This window comes from Lynx rufus, unplaced genomic scaffold, assembly GCF_022079265.1.
Source record: "Lynx rufus isolate CCGP_SWC_20201006 ecotype Redwood Valley unplaced genomic scaffold, mLynRuf1.p SCAF_7, whole genome shotgun sequence".
Taxonomy (NCBI): domain Eukaryota; kingdom Metazoa; phylum Chordata; class Mammalia; order Carnivora; family Felidae; genus Lynx; species Lynx rufus.
The window spans coordinates 11,123,171-11,144,621 of NW_025814889.1; the positions used below are offsets into that span (position 1 = coordinate 11,123,171).

General features: G+C 39.9%; 1 protein-coding gene across 2 annotated transcripts in view; it reads left to right on the forward strand.

Moving 5' to 3' along the window:
• The first annotated feature begins 3,400 nt into the window (after positions 1-3,400).
• The window catches only part of SEC61A2 (SEC61 translocon subunit alpha 2), a 36,464-nt gene continuing 18,413 nt past the window's right edge, over positions 3,401-21,451 (forward strand). The window contains exons 1-6 of one of the 2 annotated variants that reach the window (XM_047066855.1): positions 3,401-3,504; positions 5,574-5,641; positions 6,741-6,806; positions 12,632-12,710; positions 17,826-17,957; positions 18,080-18,189. In XM_047066855.1, the coding sequence (XP_046922811.1) occupies positions 3,498-3,504; positions 5,574-5,641; positions 6,741-6,806; positions 12,632-12,710; positions 17,826-17,957; positions 18,080-18,189 (462 nt within the window). In that variant the 5' untranslated portion in view covers positions 3,401-3,497. The remainder of the gene's footprint in view (positions 3,505-5,573; positions 5,642-6,740; positions 6,807-12,631; positions 12,711-17,825; positions 17,958-18,079; positions 18,190-21,451) is intronic. The other variant, XM_047066854.1, reaches the window with a different exon arrangement.

The following is a 21,451-nucleotide window of genomic DNA, read 5'->3' on the forward strand; positions in this document are numbered from 1 at the left end:
ACTAACCATCTATTTGAGAAGACAAAGTATTTTACACATAGGGAGAAATGTTCTTGTTGGATGTACTAAGACAGTGTGGGATGTCAAGGTAGAGTGAGATTCCTGACAGCTGTAGATTAGGTGGCCTATTGTGGTTATACAAGAAAAAGTCCCGAGTAGCACGTAGTAGCAGAAAGACTGAGGGATGTTGAAAGGGTAATTCACAGCAGTGATCTAGAGTGTCAAAGTTTATTCCAGGCTCTTACTTGGAAGATGGAGTTGTAGCAGAAATAGAAAGTAAAGAGAAGTGCAAACAACTTTCCTTCTGTCAATTAGACTTTCAATTTCACACATCTTTACTGAAAGGAAATTATATTCATGAAACTACCTCATAATCTAGGGTCAAAACTGTATGTAAGTCAACCATTTGCAAGTCACTGTAGATGATGCCATCTAGCAGTTTATGGATAATAGGGAAGATTAGACAAGTATGAAAATGATTAATACAAAGTAGAGTGAGGTAAGAATTACGTCATAGGATGTGAGGTTATAACTAGGGCAAACTGGATTTTCCCAAAGTGGCTAGAGCAGTATTTTGCTCCATCTGCCCTTCCAGAACCTTGCCACAACCACACCTAGAGGTAGAGTCAAACTTCCACCTCTCTTGAGATTGAGCAGGACTTTGTGGGTGCCTCTATGAATATGATACACTGAAAGTGATGTTGCGTCACTAACAAGGTCCCCCTTGGCACCCAGCGGCCATGTTGTGAGGAAGCCCAGGCAATGTGAAGGACTGTGGAAATACTGGAACTGACAGCTTCAGCTGAGCTCTTAGCGCACAGCCAGCTGCAAATGCTGGACTTGTGAGAGAGCCTTCTGATTATTCAAATCCCCAGCCTTGGAGCTATCACAGATGACCCCAATTAGAGCAGAGACCTGTGCATCCCCAGCCTAAATTGCCGTGTGTGTGTGTGTGTGTGTGTGTGTGTGTGTGTGTTCAAAGATAAATAATGCCCCACACGGGTTACAATGGTCAGGACAGCTTTTAATCAGTAGTATACTATTGCAGTAGAAAAGAGAGTCCAAAAGGGCTAGTATCCAAGAGCTCACCAAACTCCACACTCAAAAAACAAATAATCCAGTGAAGAAATGGGCAGAAAACATGAATAGACACTTCTCTAAAGAAGACATCCAGATGGCCAACAGGCACATGAAAAGATGCTCAACGTCGCTCCTCATCAGGGAAATACAAATCAAAACCACACTCAGACGTCACCTCACACCAGTCAGAGTGGCCAAAATGAACAAATCAGGAGACTATAGATGCTAGCGAGGATGTGGAGAAACGGGAACCCTCTTGCACTGTTGGTGGGAATGCAAACTGGTGCAGCCACTCTGGAAAACAGTGTGGAGTTTCCTCAAAAAATTAAAGATAGACCTATCCTATGACCCAGCAGTAGCACTGCTAGGAATTTACCCAAGGGATACAGGAGTACTGATGCATAGGGGCACTCGTACCCCAATGTTTATAGCAGCACTCTCAACAATAGCCAAAATGTGGAAAAGGCCTAAATGTCCATCAACTGATGAATGGATAAAGAAATTGTGGTTTATATATACAATGGAGTACCATGTGGCAATGAGAAAGAATGAAATATGGCCTTTTGTAGCAACGTGGATGGAACTGGAGAAGGTTATACTGAGTGAAATAAGGCATACAGAGAAAGACAGATACCATATATTTTCACTCTTATGTGGATCCTGAGAAACTTAACAGGAACCCATGGGGGAGGGGAAGGAAAAAAAAGAAAAAAAAAAAAAGAGGTTAGAGTGGGAGAGAGCCAAAGCATAAGAGACTCTTAAAAACTGAGAACAAACTGAGGGTTGATGGGGGGTGGGAGGAAGGGGAGGGTAGGTGATGGGCATTGAAGAGGGCATTTTTGGGATGAGCACTGGGTGTTGTATGGAAATTAATTTGACAATAAATTTCATATAATAAAAAAAAAAAAAGAAAAGAGAGTCCAGAGTGAACTGAACTCAACTTTAATTTGTACAGAGGCAACTGGAGTTTTGAAGGGAAATTAAAGGAACACGGATGGGGTGGGTGGGGCTCAGTAGAGTCAGGGAAGTGAAAAATTACAGAGAGCTGGAAGGAGGAAGGATTGGTCCTTGTGACACCCTTGTGGGTTTGTTAGCTGGTGCTTATGGAAGTTAGGCTCCTACCCTCCTCAGAGTCTGGGAGACAGAAACCCTTATCTTCAGGTGTTGGTAAATTTTTCTGGCAGTTTTGAGTTTTCCAAGGCAGATTCTCTAAGGGAGAGCTAATGTCATCTTAGGGATGGAGCTGTCAGAAATTTTGTTTCTGTTTTAGTCTCTCTAGTCCAAGGTAAAGCCTAGTGGAGAAAGGGCTCATAGGAGGCTGGATGGAGTTTGGTCAAGGAGAAAAATCTCTCTCTCTCTCTCTCTCTCTTTCTCTCACACACACACACACACACACACACACACACACACGCACACGAATAATTTGTTTCCTTCTTGGACACAGATCTAAGCATTAGAACAGATCACTGGATTTGGTGATTATGGGTCATTAGTGGCCTTTGAAATAGCTTGTTTTATTAGAAGTTAGAGAAGTTACACTGCAGGGGGTTAAAACTGAGTTAGGAAATACATTTGAACGGCTTCTGTGTGTCAATCTGGTCCTTTAATTTTCACACCTTTAGTTCGCAGCTATTATCCTTGTTTTACTGATGTAGCTCAGGAAGGTTAATTGCCTAAAGGCATTAAGAAGGAGAGGAGGGATTAAACTGTGGGGCTGGCTGATTTCTAGGATTGCTTTCCTTTACACCACGCTGTCCAGGAAGGGTAAAGAGGACAAAATCCTGATCTCTGTATGTCAGAGAAGCTGAAGAAGGATCACGTGTAATAGTGGAAAGTTCATAAGCTATTAACCACAGCCAAAGTGTCACAGATTTTTGAAAGCTTCCAAGAAGTTCCGATAAGGCGGGAGCAAAATAAAAAAGGCTGTTAGGGTCAACACTGGTTCTCCGGACGGCTTAGCTTTACGTCTCAGGGCCGCGACTCTCGGGCGGCCGCTTTGGCCGGGTCTTGACCCGTCGCGCGGGGCGCCCGGGAGGCCTGGGCCGGACCAGGCGGTCGAGGAAACCGCCACTGCTTGACACCAAGCTCGCAGACGAGCTCAGGCAGGAAAGGCCCCAGCCGCCATGGTCTCGCCCAAGCTCCCGAAGCCCGCAGCAACGCGGGAGCACGCCCACAGGAGCGCCGGCGGTAGCCATGGCAACGCGCTGGGACGTCCGCCGCGCCGGCTGCCAACTGCCTGGGCCTCATCGGGGGGCGGGGCCGGGCGGGGCCGGCGCGCGGGTCACGTGGTCCAGGGCGGAGTCTGCGCGGGGCCGGCCGGAGCGCGTCGGGAGCGGGCGGTGAGACCCAAGCCGCGGGACCCGAGCGAAGGCAGTGCCGAGGCCGCTGTGCCCCGCCGGGCCGCCTCAGCCGCCGCCATGGGCAGTGAGTAGCGTCGGCGCGGCTCTCGCCGGGGTGCGGGCCCCGACGGGCTGCGGACGGTGGGGCGGGCGCCCGCCCGGGGTGGCCCAGCCTGGGGGCCGGAGAGGCACGGGCCGCGCCGGGCCGCTGCGGCGGGCGCGGGCCGGGGGCCTCCGCCGAGGCTCCTCCGGCGGTGCGGCCTTGCCCCGGCTGCCTGCGGGGGCCCGCACCCGGAGGCCCGGGGTTTGCGCTCGCTGGGTGGCGAGGAGCGGGGGACGGCGAGGGGCGGCCAGTGGTTTTGGGGGCGGGGAGTTAGGGAACCGAGTGAAACCTGGACCACTTCTGATTTTTCAGGAGCTTAGGAAGCTCGTATTTTTATTTCCAAATCACCCTTCCTTGGCGTGTTAGTTGGGATGAATAAAGCGCCCTGGCTTGTTTGGTTTTTTAGAAAGTGATGCATGGCATATATATATATGTTAGGGGAGGAAAGAAGCGCGATTGGTAGCATAGCGTTTTCCCTAAAATTTTCATTTCAGTCATTTTGTAGCGTTTACTGAAAACTCACTGTGTGTCAGGCTGTATAAACCTCAGGGTAGGGACAAGGCCTTGAATTATGGGCATCTTTGAGGGCCATCTCCTAAACACTCAACACCACATGTATTCACATAGATACTTACATAGCTGTTCAGATGTTTGTTGGATGAGTGGGTAAGTGCAAACGGGAGCCGTGCCCCCATTGGCCAACTAGTGGACATTTAGAAAGGAAGTAGAGGAGACCCCTGACCTTGAATTTACAGTATAATCGGTGAAATTCTGCAACACAAGAATGGACAAGTGGCTGATAAAAGCATTGTTTGAACTCTCCAACACAAATGATCATAAAAAGCCAAGAAATCTGGGAGGGGATTTGGATTGAGGTGGGGCAGAAAAGGGATAAAGGGGTCTAGGAAGTTCCCGATGTGATTAATATTTGTTTTGCATAGAGAATAATTCTTCCATAATTCAGATTTGCTTTCCAAATAGTCCAGAATCGTACTTGGGCAGTGAATATCTTCCCATGAGAATTTCTGAATTCTTTTGTCAAACATCAGTGACTGCCATCATTTTGAGAGTTTCATGAGATTATCGAGTCAACTTTTGGTTAACTGTGAAAGCGTAATTACTCAGGTCCGTGTTAAAACAATTTTGTGATGTTAGTATACAGAATCCAGTGTCTGTAGGGGAAGATGATCATAACTAATAGCTAGTTGTGCCTTCTTGTGTTTCTGCACATTACAGACGCTGGCAAAGACTGAGAGAATATCATCTTCATTCTCCCGTTCTTTGGCAGGAATTGACTTAAGCTATGCCAGAAGATAGTGTCTATCCTTAAAGAACCTTGGTTTATCTTACTTTTGTATATAATGAGTTCTCTGGGAAAGCAGTACTTTCTAATGAAATGTAATTGTCATTTTCTGGGCTGATTATTACACATACACAAGTACTTTGAGATTGTTATGTGGGAGAGCAACCAGGCAATGAATGTTGACTTAGTGAAATGAAGTAGAGATTGTATGCTTCAAAAAGAGCTATCTATATAGCAGGTGATTCCGCGATGTTTCTCACGTATCCATTTCAGCATCTTTCCATCTAAAGTCAGTCCTGCAGTCTAGCCCATTTCCTGTTGTACTTTCCTTCTGTATTCCTCCTCTGGTAGGTCTTATTTTCTTCTCTGGCGTATTGTCTTGTGGGTAACGTAGTAGACTGCATTTGCTTCCTTTGATGTATTTTGATGCTCATTGAATTATTCCTTTTTTATATATTATAAAGCTGGATTCAAGCATGAGGAAGCAAAATCATGGTAAAAGAATGCTTGTATTGCTTCCACTGACTAAACCCTTAAACCTTTTGGATTCTTTTGTCCCTTGAATTATTTCTCTTCCCTGATGTATTTGAAATGGAGAACACCATGATTACTTTTGGAGGTAGGAATGGGATGGATTGCCATTGAAAGTTAGAGAACATTTGTATTTGTTTCTGTGAAAAGGTACATCTCTTTTTAAAAACTTTGTGATAGGGACATTTATTCTTTCTTTCTTTTTTTTTTTTAACAGTCAAGTTTTTAGAAGTTATCAAACCTTTCTGTGCAGTTCTACCAGAAATTCAGAAACCTGAAAGGAAAGTAAGTATACCATTTTGGTAATATAGAGGGCAGCTAAATGACTTGTGCTCCTGATGGATTTACCATCCCCAACCCTCTTATGGTGTAATTGGAGAAATATTACCTGCTCCTCCTCGCAAGAGGCACAAAGTGAGTAAAACTAGTATGGGCCAGTGTAAATCCAGATAGGTTATCTTGTGGTCTTAAAAATGACGGTTCTTTGAGGTTGACATTTCCAAACCAAGTGTTTCTTTGGCCTACCTGTTAGGTAAGATACTCTTCTATCTCTGGTGATCCCACTGCACTATGAATGACCCAGTCTGCTGGGTCACTTTGGAGGACTACAGCTGTTTTACATAAATGAATTAAATTGTGCAAGTATAGACCTCGCATTTCTTGATCATTCAGTACAAAGAAAAATTACAGAAATGCATTCAGAAAATAATGTGACTGTATCACATTGTTCTTCCATCACTGTATACTTTTGGAGCTAAGGTATTTAAATTCAGAAATAGTGTTAATCCCGAAGTGGCCAATTCCCAGACAGTCCTCTTCTGCTGTGCTTGTGATATCTCACAAAACTAATGGGAGAGGGATGTAGAAAGAAATAAGGAAAACTTGTGTTCATCTTACTGTTTTATTTACAAGCATATATATATATATATATATATATATATATTTTTTTTTTTTTTTTATTACTTTGAGGTTTTAAAAATAGTTGTTCCAGGTCCATGTTAGGTGTCCCAAGAAGCTCTAGCTTTTCATATTCCGTGAAATATTTGTAGCATATTATCATGGGCACCCCAGCTTTGCACAATGCTGTTAACTGAAGTGCATGCGTATTGGGTCTGTGTCTTGCATGTTGTCCTTTTTGGTTTCCGTTAACATCGTGCGGTGTGATGGGGCCCTGTATGTAACTTACTTAACTCTTGGAAAAGGAAAGAAAGTTATGTTCGAAAAGTTGAGCTGTTTGCTTTGGCTGCTACTAACTAGGTGAGAGTATTGTAATAGCAACTAATAGGAGCATGTCACGATGCGGAATGTTATGCTTTAATGTGGAATTTTGCCCTGTGATTGCGGTTTCCTGGTTTTGATGGCTCATCCTCATTTTGTTGTACAGATCCAGTTTAGAGAGAAGGTACTATGGACTGCTATAACTCTCTTCATTTTCTTAGTATGTTGTCAGGTATGTAAACCAAATACTAATTAGATATCTATGCAATTGTTGGAGGGTTTTGGTTGGTTAGAGTTTGAGCAACTTATTTTAGTTAAAACAATAAATACCATTTGAGCATTGTTATTTTTAATCTGACTTGGTGACGAAAATGGTTACCTTGTTCTAGTTTTTTTAGTAGTGGGTTTGAACATTTTTTCCTTTTTTTCTCTTAGCGTGCAGTTAATAATCTTTACCCACTTTTTTCTTGAGATTTTTTGTTTTCCTGATTTAAGATGGATTTTTGTATATAAATGTGTTACACCTTTGACATATACATTGCAAATGTATTTTCTGTTTTGTTTGCCTTTAATCATGTTGTAAGTAGCATGTATTGATTTAAAAATCCCCCAAAGTCAAATACTAGAACCCCAGTAATATGCTGTATAAGTTGATGAAATTCAGTGATGCGTTTAAATGATATTTTGCAGAGATTAAGTTCACAAAATGAGAATAAATGTGACCTGTCCATGTCATGGGATTGTCGTGTGGATTAAATTAGATAATTTAGGTGAAAGTTTTTTGAGGATTTTGAAAAGCTATTGAGATACATATAAGGAAATATAAAAAAAATTGTATTAGGAAGCAGTGGAGTACATTAAGTCCATAATCTGGGGAAAAGCTAAATATATTTTTTTGAAGAGTGAAATGATTTGATCATTAATATTTTACTACTGTATGTAGTTTAAAATTGTTTTGGGTGGTCAGGGAGAGAGAACTTTTTTAAAATATGGAAAAGTAGAAAAAATAATCTATTTTTACCGCTTTTAACATCTTAGAAGTTCCCTTCCTCTCCATAAAAACAAAAAACAAAACAAAAAAAAACACACAACTTTATGAAGGTATAATTTATGTATGGTAAAATACACTCATTTCTTAAGTGTACATTTTGAAGTATTTTGACAAATGTATACACCCATATATCTAGTACCTCAGTGGATATAGAACATTCTGTCACTCCAGAAAGTTCTGTGTAATCTGATTAGTCAGTTTTCACCTCACCCCCAGTGTCAGGCAAGCACCGACTTGCTTTCTGTACCTAGAATTTGATTCTTTTCTTTTCTTTTCTTTTTTTTTGAATTTCACATAAGTGGAGTCATAGAGTGTTATTCCTTAGCGTCTGACTTCATCACTAGCTTTTTGAGGTTTGTCCGTGTGTTTGGTGTACCAGTAATTCATCCCTGTTTCTGAGTAGTGTTCTGTTTTAGGACTATATCATGATTTGTTCATCTCTTGTTGGACATCTGGGTTTCCAAATTTTGGCTATAATAAAGTTGCTGTGAACAATCCTGTGCAAGACGGTGAATATTTGTTTTCCTTTTTCTTGGGTGAATACCTAGAAGTAGAATTGCTGGATTGTATGGCAATTATAGGTTCAGCTTTATAAGAAATTGTCAAACTTTTTTCTAAGTGGTTGTCCTGTTTTATATTTTCACCAGTCATGGATAGGAGTTCCATTTCTCTGCGTCCTTGCCTACCCTTGATACTGATCGGCAGTTCAGTACTAGTCCTCTAACGGGTAGGGTTTTAATTTGCATTGCCCTGATAAATGATGTTGAAGTTTTAATGTGCATTTCCCTGCTAAATGATATTGAGCAACTTTTTCATGTACTTATCAGGTGTTTAGCTTCTGTGAAATATCTTTTTCAAATCTTGTGCCCATTGAAAATAATTACATTATTGTCCATTGAATTGTATGCATTGTAAAATATTTTCTGGATTAAGTCCTTTCTCAGATGTATGTACTGTGAATATTTTCTCCTAGTCTATAGCTTGGCTCTTCATTTTCTTAATATCTTTTGAAGAGCAAACATCCTAAGTTTTGATCAAGTCCTTTGATGGCCCATGGTGTTTGTTTCCTGAGAAATTTTTGCCTCTTCTAAGGTAGTGAAAATTTTCTCCTGTGTTCTTCTAAATATTTTACAGTTTTAGCTTGTATGTTTTGGTCTGTGATGTATTCCAAGTTAATTTTTGTGTTATGGCATAAGGTAAGGTTGGTATTCATTTGTTTTCTGTATAGATAGCAAGTTGTTGAAAGGCTGCCCATTCTTCATTGAATTACCTTGGCATCTTTGTTGAAAATCAGTTAGCCATATAAGCATGGATATATTTCTGTACTCTGTTCCGTTCCACTGATGTATATTCCATGATTGTTATGGTCAACCACACTGATTACTGTAGCTTTATAGTAAGTCCTGTAATCAGGTCATAAAAATCCTCCAACTTTGTTTTTCCTTCTCAAAATGGTTTTTGGCTTAAGTAGGTTCTTCATATTTCCATATAGATTTTAGAGTCAGCTTTGTCAGTTGTTATACGAAAGCTTGCTGAGATTATGGTTTTATTGCTTTGACTTTATAGATAAGTTTAGAGAAAATTACCGTGTCGACAGTATTGAATCTTCTAATCCAAGAGTCAGCAAACGTTCTGTAAAGGGCTAGGTAGTAAATATTTTAAGCTTGGCAGCTAGAACCCAAGAACCATAAGAACTGTGTTGCTTAAAAACCGTGGCATTTCTCACGACTGTTTCATGCAGTAAATTAATTTATGCATTTTATATTACTGTATTATTTATTTTTTTCCCTACAGTATGATTGCACAGTTGCCAAGCTGTGTTTTTTGTCTTTCTCATGCTTGGGCAGTTCTGCTGGTGATTTCTTGATTCTTTTACCACTGAATCTCAGGTTTATTTTCCCCTCCCAGCCACAGTTAAAGGGCTTAGGGTCTCCTGTTCTACGCATTGTTCTTTGACCTGAGGGAATGGCGAGAGGGGTGATGAGCCATGAGAAGCGCAGCGAATGCTCCCTGCACTCTGCTTTCTCTCTTCTCCTGGGTGGTTCTCACCACGCGACTGAGGAGGGCTCTGTTCCTTCCTAACCTCAGATCAGGTCCCTGCCCTGTAATTGTCAATTGGACCAGCAGAGAGCCCCACCGCTCACTTCTCTCATCCGTTTCTTCCCAGCTGCTGTTTCTACTCCCTTCTAACCAAAGGAGGCAAAAAAGATAAGGCTGTCCGTGCAGATTGCTGTTCTCCAGGTTTGGAATGTTGTGGGAATTGTGAGGAATCTCTTGCCTTCCATTGTGATGGTTGGAGCCGCCTTGGTGCTGAGTCTCTATCTACTTCTCAGTTGACTATGGTTTTCTCGTGCCCGTGACCACTAGTGCTTCAAGTTTACGATTCTTTTCTTCTTTGGCTGTTTTACAGATTTTTTTTTTTTTCCTTTTTCTTTTTCCTTAGCTTTTTTCAGTTGTATTAGCTTTTACTATTTTACACGTTTTAAAAAATCGTGTTTTCTTATGCACTGGGGAGGATATTGTGTAACTGAATTGCAGCTCACCACCTTAGCCCAGAAGTATTTTGCTTGGCTTTCCATTCCCACTGCCTTTGGAAATTCCTACTGCTAATTTTCTTTTGTCTACCTTATCGGTTGAGGGTTTTCATTAAAATATAGAACACTTCTCTGAAGTACTGTACTGTATCTTGTCAAGTTGAAACTGATTATTGTATGTAATTTAGGGCAAAATCCGGAACTTTGCAACTGTGACGGTCACAGAACATAGCTCCTGTTGCTGCCCAAATACTGTTGTACGTAAACCTATAGCTATGGATTTTACTAAGAGGAATAAAATTAGACACTGAGTTTAATAATCCTGTTGACTACAGGAAAGGAGGGAATACCCTTACTTAGGGGAGTTTGGCTCACTTTTTCTTGTTCAGTGTCCCCACAAATTGTCTAATTGTGGAGGAAATGGCCATCTCCATCAGGTGCAGTTAAGGAAAGTAATTTGACTGATTGACCTCTTTCCACTTAGGGAATGTTGTGATGTAGACTGTCCTATAGTGTTAGTTTTAATACAATAACTTCCTTCCTCCCTGTTTCTGAAGACCATCTGCAGCATTAGGGTACGCGTAAAATATCCATGCTTCTTGCTTCACCAGTTTTGCTTACCCAGCTAATGAATCCAGACATCTAGAGAGGTTTAGGTTGACCAGATGGGTCATTCACCATTGTTGGCAGCATCTTTTGGAACTTAAAAAAGAAAAGCAGCTTTATTATAAAGGAGGTTTTTGAGATATTGGAAATGTATTTTTCTTTTGTGTCTGATCTCCACATGGGGAGGGGAGGGGTATGGCCTGGTGTTGTGTCCTAAATATTGGTCATATAATACAAAACGTTCTGAAGTTAAGAATTTATTTTGTTTTCTGATTAAAAATTAAGACGCACTCACTATAGAAAACTTGACCAATGCTGAAAAGAATAAAGTCAACCATAATCCTACCCCTACAGATTAGTATTCTTCAAGATTGTAAATATTTACACTTAGTTTTATCTTCTGAACATATTTTATAGTGTTGAACTTTTATTCATACAATTCTGCACCTTTCTTTTTATCCCAGGGTTTCTCAGCAATGGCTCTGAATTTTAGGCCAGTCAGTTCTTTGCTGTGGGGGCACTGCAGGATGTTCGGCACCCCGACCCCTACCCACTAGATGCCAGTAGCATCTCCCTTCAAGTTGTAACAGTTGTCTTCAGATAGTGCCAAATGTCCCCTGGGAGGTAAAATTGCCCCAGGTTGATAACAACAGTGTCATACTTAGTGTTGCAAAATAAGCACTTCTGTATGCTATTATAAGCTGCTTTAAGTATAAGTTTCAGTGGCTGAATAATATTCCACTGTATATATAATCCTCAGTCTTACGTTGGGAGTGTGACTGTGGCTGTTCTTAGTACCCATAGCTTAGCAAAATTATTTTATGACTAGGTAGATATATCCTATAATTTATAGGTTGTGGTATTTTTTTAAAATGTTTATTTATTATTAAAAAAATTTTTTTTAATGTTTATTTATTTTTGAGAGAGAGACAGAGAGGGAGAGGGGAAGGGCCAGAGAGAGAGGGAGACAAAGAATCTGAAGCAGGCTCCAGGCTCCATGCTGTCAGCACAGAGACCAGTGCGGGGCTCAAACTCACGAACCATGAGATCGTGACCTGAGCCGAGGCTCAGGATCATGACTGAGCCACCCATGCGCCCGGAAATGTTTCTTTATTTATTTTGAGAGAGAGAGAGAGAGAGACAGAGAGAGAGAGAGAAAATGAGCAGAAGAGGGGCAGAGAGAATCCCAAGTAGGCTCTGTGCTGTCATCACAGAGCCCGATGTGGGGCTTGATTTCACTACTGTGAGCTCATGACCTGAGCTGAAATCAAGAGTTGGACGCTTAACTGAGTGAGCCACCTAGGTGCCCTGGTAGGGGTATGTATTTTTAATTGTAAAACACACATAACATAAAATTTACCATCTTAACTATTTTTTTAAATGCTTTATTTACTCTTGAGACAGCGCGCGAGCAGGGGAGGGACAGAGAGAAGGGGACAAAGGATCCGGAGTGGGCTCTGCCCTGACAGCCCAGAGCCTGATGGTGGGTCTCGAACTTGTGAACCACAAGATCATGACCTGAGCTGAAGTTGGACGTTTAGCCGACTGAGCCACCCAAGCGCCCCCACCGTCTTAACTATTTTTAAGTGTACAGTTGAGTAGTGTTAAGTGCATTTACGTTGTTTTGCAACAAATCTTCATCCTGCTAGGTATTTTTACTAGTAGATTGCTATAAGTAGTGATTTCTGTTTTTTTAATTTTTGTTTAAAAAACTTTGCCTTTAGGTACACTTGTTTTGTTACAGAACATGGGAAGTAACGGTTTTTTTTTTTAAGTATTGCAAATATTAAGTAATTGAACTATGAATTAAGTTCCAACTTAATTGACATAATTCATTTTTAGAAACTGTTTTATGTAATATTATAGATACCACTATTTGGAATCATGTCATCAGATTCTGCAGATCCTTTCTACTGGATGAGAGTTATTCTTGCATCCAACAGAGGTATGGACTTCTGCTTTTGCCTCCATGCTCGTTAGTACCGACATCAGATAGATGGGACAATGTGGAAACAACTATTTTGTTGTCTGCAGGGGTGGGGAGCATATGGTAAAAGAAACTCGTTGCCTAAGAGAAGAGACCAACACATAAATACTTACAGAACTCCATGTATTGTAATAATAGAAGTATGTATGGAGTCTAGATGTACAACAGAGAACAGAGGGATAGCGCCGGCTGGAGCTTTGGTTCTCCATCCTTTTATGGGTCATGTTTCCTTTGAGAATCTAGTTAAATTTAAGTATACTCTCCTGAGAAAAATTCGTATACGCTCACACACACATGTTTTGCATAAAATCTCAGGAGATTCACAGACCCTCCAAAGTCTGCCCTTGGGTTTTGTGTGGGACTCAATGACCCTGATCTGCAGTGTCAGAGAGCAGACAGTGCTGGAATGGCATTTGAATTGGAACTTAGTGTGTGGATTCATGGGAGAGGGAAGCCTGAGCTAACAGCACATGTGTGTAAGGCAGTGGCTAAAGAGATAGGTAGGGGCTGGATTATGAAGGGTTTTGTTGGTAATTTTTTTAGATTAAAATAGTCATATTGGTTAATTATTTTAAAATGCACCAGAATTTGTATAGTTAAAAAACATTTTTTTAAATGTTTATTCTTTTTTGAGAGAGAGCATGCATAAGCGGGGGAGGGGCAGAGAGAGAGGGAGACAGAGAAGCAGAAGCAGGCTCCACTCTGTCAGCGCAAAGCCTGATGTGGGGCTCGAACCCGTGAACCGTGAGATTATGACCTGAGCCAAAGTCAGATGTTCCACCAAGCCATCCAGGCACCCCAAAATTTGAATATGGTTTTATATAAAGCTGAAAATGAAAGTCTCGCATGTCAAGGTTAACTCCTGGGAAGGTAATGGATTGGTGAATATCTATCCAGACATATACACTCACATATGTAAATTTATATTTAGTTAACCCTTGAACAACATGGGTTTGAACCATGTGGGTCTACTTCTACATGGATTTTTTTTGGTAAATACAGTGCAGTGCTGTAAATTTGTTTTCTGTTCCTTATGACAGTCTTCATAACATTTTCTTTTCTCTAGCTTATTTAATTGTAAAAACACAGTATATGATACATATAAAATATGTTTTAATTGACTGTTGATGTTATTGATAAGGCTTCCAGTCAACAGTAGGCTATTAAGTTTTTGGGCAGTCAGAAGTTACATGTGGATTTTTGACTGTATGGGTGTCAGTGTCTCTAACCCCTACATTGTTCAAGGGCCAACTGTACTTTTTCTTTTAAGCTAAAAATAAGGTAAACTATGTCACTATTGTATTACTTTAGCGTGTTGACTTAATATTTTGGATGAGGTATTTCATTTAATGGCCATATACCATTCCATTAGATGGATATGCCATGATTTTTTCAAATTATTCAGATATTTATTGAGTTCTTAACTGTGTGCCAAACTTTGTGCCAGGTGCCGAGATTAGAGATGTGGTCACGCCAATGTCCCTGTTGTCATGGAGTTTATAGTACGCTGTTTGGGGACGTAGCTTCTACATGAAGTGTATTTTGGGCGAGGGGAGAGACATTTGAGCAGAGACCTACAGGACATGATATGGAAGGCCATGTGAAGATCTGGGGAAGGAACATTCTAGGGAATAGCGTGTGCCAAGGCCCTGAGATGGGGGTGTGTTTAATGTGTTCAAGGAACGATGAGGAGTCGCTGTGGCTGGAAGAAAATAAGGAAAGGAGTAATGTGGTTGCAGATGAGTCCAAGAGCCAGATTATAAATGGCTTTGTAGACAAATGAAGGAGTGTTTCAAGTGTGATTCCAGGCCACTAGGGTCCTCTTGAATCTCACATTTAGTGTTTTCCCTGATTTTGTATCATAACTGGTGTTACCTTGACACAATAACTGTTTTTGCTCTGTCCTGTAATTTTTTAATACAATTGATTTCTAGGAGTTTAACTGTTTGCAAGATATATACACCTACATTTTTGATAGATAGTGCTAAATTAGCTTCCAAACGATTTGTATTTTGTGCACTCAGCAGTTGTATATGAGAATGACATTTTTCTTCCAACAGTCGATATTATTTAGTCCTTTAGTCTTTGGAAGTTGGACATGTAAAAATTGGTATCTGTTATGTAATTTGTATTTCTTTATGTATTGGTGACCTTGAACATCATTTTATATTTTTATTGAAGATTTGAATTTTTTCTGAGTGGACTTGTTTAAAGTAAGAGAAAATTTACTAGTTCAAACACAAAAATGGAATTTATTAGAAGGATAACTGTTTTATTTTTTGGAATCCAGAGGAGGTAAAAGGACTAAGCCTGGCCGGGGAGAGAGACTCAGCAGCAGAGACTGGGAACCTTCTTTTGGGGAATTAGCGCCCCAGATTCCTGGTTCTTTGGTTCGTAGCTCAAAATTCCAAACTCCAGGATTTATACCATGCTCTGTCAGCTTTGGTTAGAGTTTCAGGGTTATGTAGTTGAGATGTGGGTGCTGGGGTCCCTCCTGTACTGTCAGTATTTCCTGAGAAAGAGCATTGTTGGGAGCAGCCATACTGTGTTTCTCTTTGTCCTTTTTAAAATTTTTTTCTGTTGGCTTGTTCCTTTTTAATTGATTTGTAAGCACCCTTTGCATATTGGAGATAAGAACTCTTTGTCATTTGTGTTTGAATATTTTTCTTTTAACTTTTCTGCCTTTTTTTTTTTCTTTCAACTTTTATGCAGTGTTTTGCCACATGGATTTTTCATGGTTATATCTAACCAGGGGGTCTGATTTTTTTTTATTGTGGGTTCTAGGTTTTTTTGTCAGGCTTAGGAAAGCTTTTTCCTTTCCAAGATGACAAGTATACTCACTTCTAGTCTTTTTGTTATTTGTCTCTTATGGTTACATTTTCTATACATCAGGCCTTTATTTTGAAATAAGTCATGAGGTAAGAAATGCAGGCATGATTTTTTATAGATGGCCAGTCGCTTGGTAAGGTCCATTTGTCCTTTTCCCTACTGATTCGAGGTGCCATATTTCCTGTGTGAAATTGTCTTCAAAGTTTGACTGGATTTATTTTGGACTGCATCCTTTTGACAGTTACAAATTTTTGTGATTTGACTTAAAAAAAAAATGTTTACCTTCCTACCTATTTCTCTACCTAGTGGTTTTAACAGCAGGGAATGTTGTTACCTTTTACTGTTGAAGAAGTATTTGAGAAGACATAAAGAATCTTTCTAGAATGGGATCTTTTCTCATATTAAGGGTACCTTTTGAGGATTTATAAAAGCCAGGATTTAAGGTAACAAAATAACCAGTGGAAACCTATTCTTGCTGTAGAATTATTTAGTTCTACATGTTACCTTACACACTGGGCGTATTTGGTTTTCTTATTTTTCACTGTAAGTACAAAACATGTTTTCTGTAAAGAAAAACTGAAAAAAAATCAAGAGAGGCAAGAAGAAGGAGATAAAAATTATCTATAATCTCACTGGGTAAAAATAATCATATCTTAGCAACCATATCAGGAAACTATTTTTCCACTTAAGTATTAACTGAAACCAAACTGTAATACTATTTTCCAGATGTTTTTTTGCTACCCAGTAGGTCACGAACATTTTTCATGCCACTAAATATTCTACAACATTGATTTAGATGACACTTTATGTAATTTTATTTTTTAAAAAAAATTTTTTTTTTTAACGTTTATTTATTTTTGAGATAGAGAGAGACAGAGCATGAATGGGGGAGGGTCAGAGAGAGGGAGACACAGAATCCGAAACAGGCTCCCGGCTCTGAGCTGTCAGCATCTCAGAGCCCGACGTGGGGCTCGAACTCACGGAACGCGAGATCATGACCTGAGCCGAAGTCGGCCGCCCAACCGACTGAGCCACCCAGGCGCCCCGTGTAATTTTAGATTTTGAATTAGAAGAGTCACAAATACTCTTTTTTTTTTAAGTTTTTTTATTGTTTTTTTTTTTTTAATGTGTATTTATTTTTGAGACAGAGAGAGGGGGAGGGAGGAAAGGAGGGACATACAGACAGAGAGACAGAGCATGACTTGGGGGGCTAGGTCAGAGAGAGAGAGAGGGAGACACAGAACCCAAAGCAGGCTCCAGGCTCTGAGCTGTCAGCACAGAGCCTGACATGGGGCTTGAACTCATGAACTGTGAGATCTGACCTGAGCCAAAGTCGGACCCTCAGCCGACTGAGCCACCCAGGTACCCTAGCCTTTTTTTTTTTTTTTTTAAGTTTATTTATTTTAAGAGAGAAAGAGTGCACATGTGCACATGTTCGTGTAGGGGAGGGGCAGAGACAGGGAGAAAGAATCTCCAGCTGGCTCTGTGCTACTGAGCCCCACATGGGGGGTTGAACTCACCAACCATGAGATCATGACCTGAGCCAAAATCCAGAGTCAGTCACTTAAATGACTGAGCCACCCAGGTGCCCCAGAGTCACAAATATTCTTAAATATCATTTTTTTATTAATTTGGTATTTAATTTTCAGGCTTGGTATGTAACTTCTTATTTTGCATTCAAGTAAAACGTTCATTGTAAGTTTTAAAAATAATGGTTTGAGGGGCGCCTGGGTGGCTTAATCAGTTGAGCATCTGACTTCGGCTCAGGTCATGATCTCATAGTTTGTGAGTTCGTGCCCCGTGTCGGGCTCTGTGCTGACAGCTCGGAGCCTGGAGCCTGCTTCGGATTCTGTGTCTCCCTCTCTCCGCCCCTTCCCTGCTCATGTTCTGTCTGTCTCTGTCTCTCAAAGATGAATAAACGTTTTAAAAATAAATAAATAAATAAAATAAAAAATAAAAAAATCTTCCAAGATTTCTTTCACATTTTAAGTTTAGACTTTACAGAAATTTACATTTTTATGGTATAGTAATTTTATTTCAGTCAATTGTTGCAAGGTTGTGTTAATAAATGAGAGTTTTTTTTGTTTTGGTTTTTTTTTGGCAGTTAATGTTTAAAGGATGAAAATCTGCTTGTTAACATTTGAGCGTGTATTTCAATAGACATAATTAAGGACTGCATCACTTTTAAATTAACCTGCATTGAGTATAGTAAAGATTATTTGCTTCCTTCTTTCTCCTTTGCAGGAACTTTAATGGAATTGGGTATCTCCCCGATTGTAACATCTGGTTTGATTATGCAGCTGCTGGCTGGAGCCAAAATCATTGAAGTTGGAGACACACCCAAAGACAGAGCTCTGTTCAATGGAGCCCAGAAACGTGAGCTATTAATGCAATTAGAGTCTTTACCAAATTTGAGAATTTTGTGGTAAAGATATTTTTCTAGTCTTTTTTTGTCTTTGGTTGTAAGCATGTACTCCTTTCCCCCCAATTTTCATCAGTATTTGGTATGATCATTACCATTGGGCAAGCCATTGTGTATGTCATGACGGGCATGTATGGGGACCCTGCTGAAATGGGTGCTGGCATCTGTCTCCTTATCATTATTCAGGTAAGAAAGCCAATTTTTCATTTGCAGATAACAAAGCAGTTTGATTTCTTTTTTTCTTTTCTAGCAGTTCTTTAGATGACTGAACATTAATTTTCTTACTTTTGTATTATCTAATTATAAGATTTTGATTATTGAAGTGACCCATGTAAATTGTATTGATGTAAAAACTAAAATTTATTATGATAGCCTCATAGCTGCATTGGATAAAGAATTACGGATCAACTGTATTTCACTGTTTCTTAGATGCACATTTTTTACTTTCTGATGTCTCTGAAGCCAGGATGTTTTCTCAGAGCTCATGGTACCTCATGGTTGCTGTCAGGCAGGCAACAGTGGTGATGGTAATCATCGCCTGCGTGTGTGTGTGTCCTCTGGTTGGGGCTATTCACATGGTCGTTAGATCAGTTGCGTGCATCGTTGATGTAACATGTTTTTGAGTTTAGTTGCTGTTTAAAATGTCTTCAAAAGCCTATGATTTATTATGGAACAGTCACTATGGGCACAAAGGCACAGAGCAAGCTAGATGATAAAATCTGTGGTTAGGTGTAAAGTAACTTTTCTTATAAGTAGAAAATAAAAATTTTGATAAGCTATTGTGTCATAGTTTAATTGACACTATTTTTTTCTCTTAGTGGTACACTGAATAATGGCATTACAAATAACATCTCAGCAGTAAAATACATGAGCCCACATATATATATTCCCTGGATTTTTAAAATAAACCCTTTGGTACTGAATTTTTATTTTTATTTTTTATTTTTTGGAATTGAATTTTTAAAGGCCAACATAATTTTCCTTCTAAATATCTTAAAGTGTGTCAAATTTAGAAGATATTTCTCTAATGTGCAGTCCTTAAAAATCATTTAGATAAGCTACTCACGAATGGATTGTACTTTTCTAGAATAATTACGGGATTTTGAAAAGAAGTTTGAGAAGCTAAAAATAGCATTTGGAGTCTTGATTATTTTGGAAATGCCTCTTCTTGCTCTGTCTATGGAATTAGTATTCATTAGGAACATTTTTTTTTTAAGGGACACCATTTGCCTTCCTCTGTTTTCTTTATTTTTTCTTTTTATTTATTTTGAGAGCGAGAGATTGAGAGAACCAGTGGGGGAAGGGCAGAGAGAGAGAGGAGGACAGAAGATCCGAAGTAGGCTCTGTGCTGACAACAGAGAGCCTGATGCGGGGATCAAACTCATAAACTGTGAAATCATGACCTGAGCTGAAGTTGGATGCTTAACCAACTGAACCACTCAGGCATGCCTAGGAACATTTTTTAATGGCCAAAGGATCAAGGTTAGAAGTAAATAAAACTAAAATACCAACTTACTAATATATACATTGAGAAAGAGGATCATTTCAGACTGGCATGGTTGACCATTATTTTTTAATGAGAAACGTTACATAGAAGCAAATCAAAATAAGATCGTTTAGTAAGTCTGATTGAGAACAAGGAGAATTAGATTGTTCAAGTATATTTATTGGCATCATTAACAACAGGGAGGGGTCTTCTCACTAGATGGAAATATCTTGTCTTTTGACCAGGGGAGGAAATTTTAATGGACTATCAGTGTCTTTGGTAGGTTTCTGAGCCCTAGTGAACTCTCATTTGGTGTAAGGTAGAATTTTTTAGAATGACGTTATCATTATTTCTCCGTTTTAAAAACACTTGGTTGGCAAATTTATAACCTTTGAGAATTAGAGGCAGAAGAGTTAGAATGGCTTGGGAGAGAAGATCCTCTCAAAAGTGATTTTGTTGTCAGTGCTCAGGATCTCTTCACATGCTTTGGGCATTGTTGAGAATACTGATATATCACTCGTTGCCATCTTCCGTTTCTTTATGGCCTTTGCTTTATGCAGTCCATAGTTGAGAATAACCCCGATTTTTACATGACAGTCAGAATTGGTACCTAACTCTTAGAACATTATGCTCCAGTAAAAATTTTTCTAGTATTTTAGTAAAGCTATTTTTAGATTCTTTTTTCTTTTTTAATTTTTTTAAACGTTTATTATTGAGAGACAGAGAGACACAGAGCATGAGCAGGGAAGGGGTAGAGAGAGGGGGAGACACAGACTCTGAAGCAGGCTCCAGGCTCTGAGCTGTCAGTACAGAGCCCGACGCGGGGCTCAAACTCACAAATTGTGAGATCATGACCTGAGCCAAAGTTGGTTGCCTAACCAACTGGACCACCCAGGCGCCCCTATTTTTAGATTCTTAAAAAAACTTTAAAAAAAAAATTTTTTTTTAACGTTTATTTATTTTTGAGACAGAGAGAGACAGAGCATGAACGGGGGAGGGGCAGAGAGAGAGGTAGACACAGAATCGGAAGCAGGCTCCAGGCTCTGAGCCATCAGCCCAGAGCCCGACGTGGGGCTCGAACTCACGGACCACGAGATCATGACCTGAGCTGAAATCTACGCTTAACCGACTGAGCCACCCAGGCGCCCCTTAAAAATTTTTTTAAAAATGTTTCTGTTTATTTTTGAGAGCAGAGCACAAGTTGGGGAGGGGCAGAAAGAGAGTGAGACACAGAATCTGAAGCAGGCTCCAGGTTCTGAGCTGTCAGCACAGAGCCTGATGTAGGGCTCGAACCCAGGAACTGCGAGATCATGACCTGAGCTGAAGTGGGATGCTTAACTGACTGAGCCACCCAAGCACCCTAGGATACTTTTGGATTCTTAACCTCATCTGACCAGTTCTAGATTGAAGTAACTTCTGTGGAGTCATTATGAATTTGAATTTGAGATAAAATGGAGTTAAGCTATTTTAGTTTTTTTTCCAGTATCAGAAGTCAAGGAATAGTAATATTCCAGGAGTGAATACATGAATATATACTTTTTTTAACATAAATTCTGAGATTGAGGCTTCCGGTGTTAATGTAGAGAGAAATTTGTCTTGTTTGATCATAGATGGTAGTGCGTCTTTTAAGGCATTGCTAGCATTGCAAATGTGTGGATATGCTGAGGAGATATGATTGGAGCAGTGTGGTTCACCTAGAAGCAGATTTTGAAAACCGTTTGCATGCAGTTGTGTAAGGTGTTTCTCACCTTAATTATTCTTATTTCATTCACGGTCATGTCTTTTAACTAGTGAGTTTTGAAATCTAAGTAGTGGCTCTTGGTTAAAATAAAAGAATAGAAACTGTCAGTGTGCATGACACATACGAAAGGGAAGTGTTTCATCACACTAAATGTGTGTGCCTGTGTGCGTGCATGTGCACATGCATGAGCAGAGTTGAAATGTAGAGTTATTTTTAAAGTC